At 42.7% G+C, this 4,625-nt stretch overlaps 1 protein-coding gene across 5 annotated transcripts in view; it reads right to left on the reverse strand.

Annotated features, from left to right (window-relative positions):
* The window catches only part of LOC108362621 (anaphase-promoting complex subunit 2-like), a 57,452-nt gene extending 54,296 nt beyond the window's left edge, over positions 1-3,156 (reverse strand). For 2 of the 5 annotated variants that reach the window (XM_017615681.1, XM_017615680.1), the window contains exons 1-2: positions 2,994-3,144; positions 2,494-2,941 (exon numbers count right to left, since the gene is read on the reverse strand). In XM_017615681.1, coding sequence (XP_017471170.1) covers positions 2,494-2,941; positions 2,994-3,056 — 511 coding nt within the window. In that variant the 5' untranslated portion in view covers positions 3,057-3,144. Of the gene's footprint in view, positions 1-2,493; positions 2,942-2,993 lie in introns of all 5 variants that reach the window. The other 3 variants (XM_017615679.1, XM_017615678.1, XM_017615677.1) reach the window with 3 other exon arrangements.
* Positions 3,157-4,625: the final 1,469 nt, after the last annotated feature.

The following is a 4,625-nucleotide window of genomic DNA, read 5'->3' on the forward strand; positions in this document are numbered from 1 at the left end:
GAGCAGGCTGTCGAATGTTACTCCGAGTATTTTGGGGTTATTCACCGTCGGAATTGGTGTGTCATCGACGTGAATCCCCAGCGGTAGCCTGACCTCTTTCGTCCAGTGTATGTTCTTGCCGCCGTTGGCTGTGTGTGCTGCTGAGGTGATTGCCGCCCTGTGGTGGTGGTGGGGGGTGTCGCAAATGGAGTCTGCGACCGAGCAGCCGCTACAACAACAACAACAACCGAGCAGCGCAACACGGGCCCTCGAAGTTCCCCGTCCAATCTCGCGTGGTACGCAGACCTGAACATGCCCTAAAGTGGCACCAGCCAAGGCAGGTGTTGCACTTGACTGATGTCACATTACGGAATATTCTGGTCTGACATACCGTGCAGATTGTAGGGGGAACCAGGAGTTGTTGGCGGCGGCGTGTGGGTGGTGGTGCGGTTGTGTGTGTTATGTGGTCTGTAGTGGCTGTGGTACGGTCTGTGGTGTTATTATGTTGTTGTGTTGTGGTGACTGTGTGTGGCTGCTGTGTGAGTGTGTGGGGCTGCTCGGGCGGACTATGGTTAGCCGTGGAGGCTGCTCTATTTGAGCAACAGGGGGCCACGTACGACGTGGTCCACTGTCTGTGTGTCCGTAGTCCCGAGCACACCCTGAGGTGACTCCACCCCTCGCAGGCATTACACTTGACTGAGGTGGAGTTGTGGTGTAATCGTCTTCGGCAGGTGTATGTTTCTGGCCCAGGGTTTGACTTGATGCCAGCCCTGAGTAGGAGAATACGTAGTGAATGTAGCCCTATGGACGGACAACTTCTAAGATACTTCGCCGACCTAAACGGGGTTAGATCGCCGAAACAACAGCCCTTGGTCGGGTGAAACCCGAGTCATTCCGGTACGTAGAACCGGCTGTCGTGGGAATGACTTTAATCCGGCTAGACTCCGGCGGCATCATTCTAGCCGGTTTAAACGCAACCGAGACCATTGCAACGTAATATATGAAAAGGAAGACGGAGACGACCGATATAGTAATAAAATCGCAATCAGAGATGCTGCCATTTGCAGACGAATCGTTCTTGTTGCCTATCGTTCGTAATGCAGAATAAGGCTGTTAACAAGAAATAGAGAATTGAAACCAATAAGACGTGAGCATAGCAGAAAATTTTGCGCGTGGTTCTTGCCCTCAGCGGTATTACCATATGTGTATCAGTGGAGCAACGTTTTACACACCTGAAAATCGCTCACAGCAGTGGGAAGATAACATACTAAGAGGAACAACCTGACTATTGGGTCCCTAGTCATTGCTTCAGAGCCCAGAAAAAAAAGAAAGAGACCTTTGATCCTTTTTAATCGACTTGACAAAAAGAAAAAGGTTAATTCGTTGGATTTTTTTTATGTATGTTACCGCATAACTCTGGACTACGTTAACCGATTTCAATAATCTTTCTGTAATCTTTTTGTCAGAGATCGAAAATATTCGTCACCAAGTGTCTCGTATAGTGTTTACCACTGACAAACACTCATCTCTCTTGCTTTCACTAGCGGTGAAGTTCGGGTAGTCATCGGCAAGGCGAAAGCCTCCAAAGACAAGGGACCAGACGGAATATGCTGAATGCACGTGGCCTAAACCGCAACCGTCCCTGTGAGAGAACTATTCAAAGCCGTTGGATACCGTCAGTCACTCCACGCTGTTAGAAGACATGGAGGCGTCCTCTCACCCACAGAGGCTCAAACGCTGGTTGGCGAATTATATAAGTGGTCGACAGTAATGTTTATAGACAAATCGAGCAAACCTAGAAAAATAAAACAGGGGATTCCACACGGTGGTGTCCTTTACTTACTACTATATTTCAAAGCTCCCTCAACCACCAGAGGGAGTCTCGATTGGCTGCTATGCTGACGATTGTTCGATAATGGCGTCTGGGAATGGAACTGAGGACTTGTGTTCGAAAGTAAAAGGATATCTCTCCGACCTCTTCGCTTCTTCGCTGCTAGGAGCCTAACGCCAACGAGGCGAAAGTGCTCTTCATAAAGGTGCACAACACAATGCTCTGAAAGCAATTCCTAGTAGGAAGCCACATACGTCGACACCCGACAGACAATTGCTTGCAGAAGAGCCCTCGCCACGGCATATCAGAAGGCGTATTTACGAACTTTCGGACAAAGTCCAGAGGTTTATAAAGTAACCTATGGACCCGTCAGCTTATCGACAGGCCTTGAGCGGCATTCAGAAGGAGTCAGTCTCTAGTTATGTAGACTCCAGATCTGCGAATGCCGTTCTTGGCATACAACGACCTGACATCGACTAGACAGAGCTTCATCTCGCTCTAGGTACTGCAGCAGGTTAAACTCATACCTGAGCAGATTAGATGCAGATGTGCCAAATGAGTGTCCGGCATGCGGAGAGACAGACCACGACTCGGAAAATTTCTTGGTATGCCCGGGAGGCTGCACACTTCTTGGGGCTTCCGTATACTTACCCATATCTAAACTCTGTTTTAATATCACTTACCAGAGGGCCCAGTTTTTTGCTTATTATGCTGTTGGATATAAATTTGGAATGAGACTTGGTAAAATGCAAATACGGCTTCATTGAATCCAGTTGGAATTTGTGCCAATAATGTTTGTAGTAACACTGTTTTAAAATCCCACGTCTTAAGATTTGTCTGAGGATACAAGTTTATCACGCGTCGCGAGACCAACTCCAAACATATGAAGCTTTTTTGTAAATTTTCAACTGCCGCGGCGAACTGGTGAAACAAATGAAATTGCGAATCAACGTCGTATTCATTCATTTCTACTCGAACTGGAAAATGTGACCAAAACGCAGGTACTATTTTATCTCGAATTGCAGACTGAAGCTCTGAGCGTAATATTTCACAGAGGATCACCTCCAAGCCAAGCTTATTAACTTCTTCCCAAGCCTTGCAGAAGTCATCGTCAGTCTCAGTCATTGCTATCTAGAAATAGTTCAATTTGAGAAAAATAAATCAGTATTGTTCTTATACTTACGGTTCCAGATAGTACCGGTAAGTTTCTCGACAATTCCAACCATATCTGCTCAATATCTACCATTGAAACACATAAAAATGCAAATTACAAAACTGTTTATGTTTTTATTATGTTATCGAACCTAGGAAGGAACAATACGAGTAAATACAGGTACATACTCGATACTTTTCGTTCGATACCAAGTAATTTGGGTATCGATACTTTTGAACCAAGTACTTCAAAGGTATCGAAAAAAGATACCCGCCAGGCATGGCGTATTCAGGTAAATGAATAATTGAACAAAAAAAAAATAAGAATAAGTTTTCATTCATCATTTCAGCAATTTTGAATGACGAATACATTTTTATTGGCAAAAATGCAGCTGGGCTCCAAATCTCAAATTAAAAAAAAAAATATTGGAATCGATAGAGATGATTGAGCTGATTATAACAGTATACTTCTTTTTTTGGACAAACAACAACAACAAGAATTATCAAAGGTTAAAGTTCAAAATAAGCAAATTTTGAACTCAAGATTTCTCAAAAACGAATGAATGGATTTGAAAATTTTTATCTCATTTAATAGAAAATTTGATTCCCTTTAATTTGGTATACGTAATAATAATAATAGATTGGCGCTTACACATATGTTAGTGTCTGGCCGAGCCTCTCCACCGACTTGTGGCGTGCGCCTTGATGTTGTCACACAAATCGGAGGGACCTACAGTTTTACGCCGACTCCGAACGGCACCTGTATTTTTATGAGAAGCTGTTTTTCATGGCAGAAATACAATCGGACGTTTGCCATTGCCTGCCGAGGGACGACCGCTGTTAATAAAAAACCTTTTTCTATAATTTTTGCGATGTTGCTTTCACCAGGGCTTGAACCCAGGTGTTGATGAGTGACAGCGCGCACCACAGTGGCCGACTTGGTATACGTACTTTATATTTATGTTGTATAGTTCTTACGAAAATTGAATTAATGTAAAATAATTATTAAAAAAAAGCTTACAAGTAAGGTGTTCTCTGCGAAAGGTGTTCAGTACCTTTTCTTCGCAACACAGAAAGAGTATTCTACTTTGGAAGGGTTATAATCCATAAGTGCGGCCGAAGGCCGCCTACGCAGAAAGTTATGTTCTCTGCAAAAGGTGTTCAGTGCCTTTTCTTCCCAACACAGGAAGAGAATTCTACTTTGTGAGAGTTATAATCCCTAAGTGCGGCCGAAGGCCGCCTACGCAGACAGGTGTTCTCTGCAAAAGGTGTTTTTTTTATAATTATTTTACATTAATTCAATTTTTGTAAGAACGAACCAAAATATATAAAAGTACGTACACCAAATTAAAGGAAATCGAATTTCTTATTGAATGAAATCAAAATTTTCAAAATCCATCCATTTGTTTTTAAGAAATCTCGATTTCAAAAATAGCTTATTTGGAAATTTAACCTTTGATAACACTGGTCGACGGCCAAAATTTACCAGAGACGCTGTTATGAAATTCGTATGTAAAATCACCCCCTGATTCCGAAAATCAAGGTTATTTTTAATTTTATGGTACCGTTTTTGAGATATTTGCAATTTACCGTTTTTGCAAAAAAAAAAAAATTGGGTCCACTTAATCATATATATCTCAAGAACGAATTAAGCAATTCCAAA

This window comes from Rhagoletis zephyria, unplaced genomic scaffold (genome assembly GCF_001687245.7).
Source record: "Rhagoletis zephyria isolate East Lansing unplaced genomic scaffold, Rhagoletis_zephyria_1.1 Rzeph_scaffold_01056, whole genome shotgun sequence".
In the NCBI taxonomy this organism is placed as follows: domain Eukaryota; kingdom Metazoa; phylum Arthropoda; class Insecta; order Diptera; family Tephritidae; genus Rhagoletis; species Rhagoletis zephyria.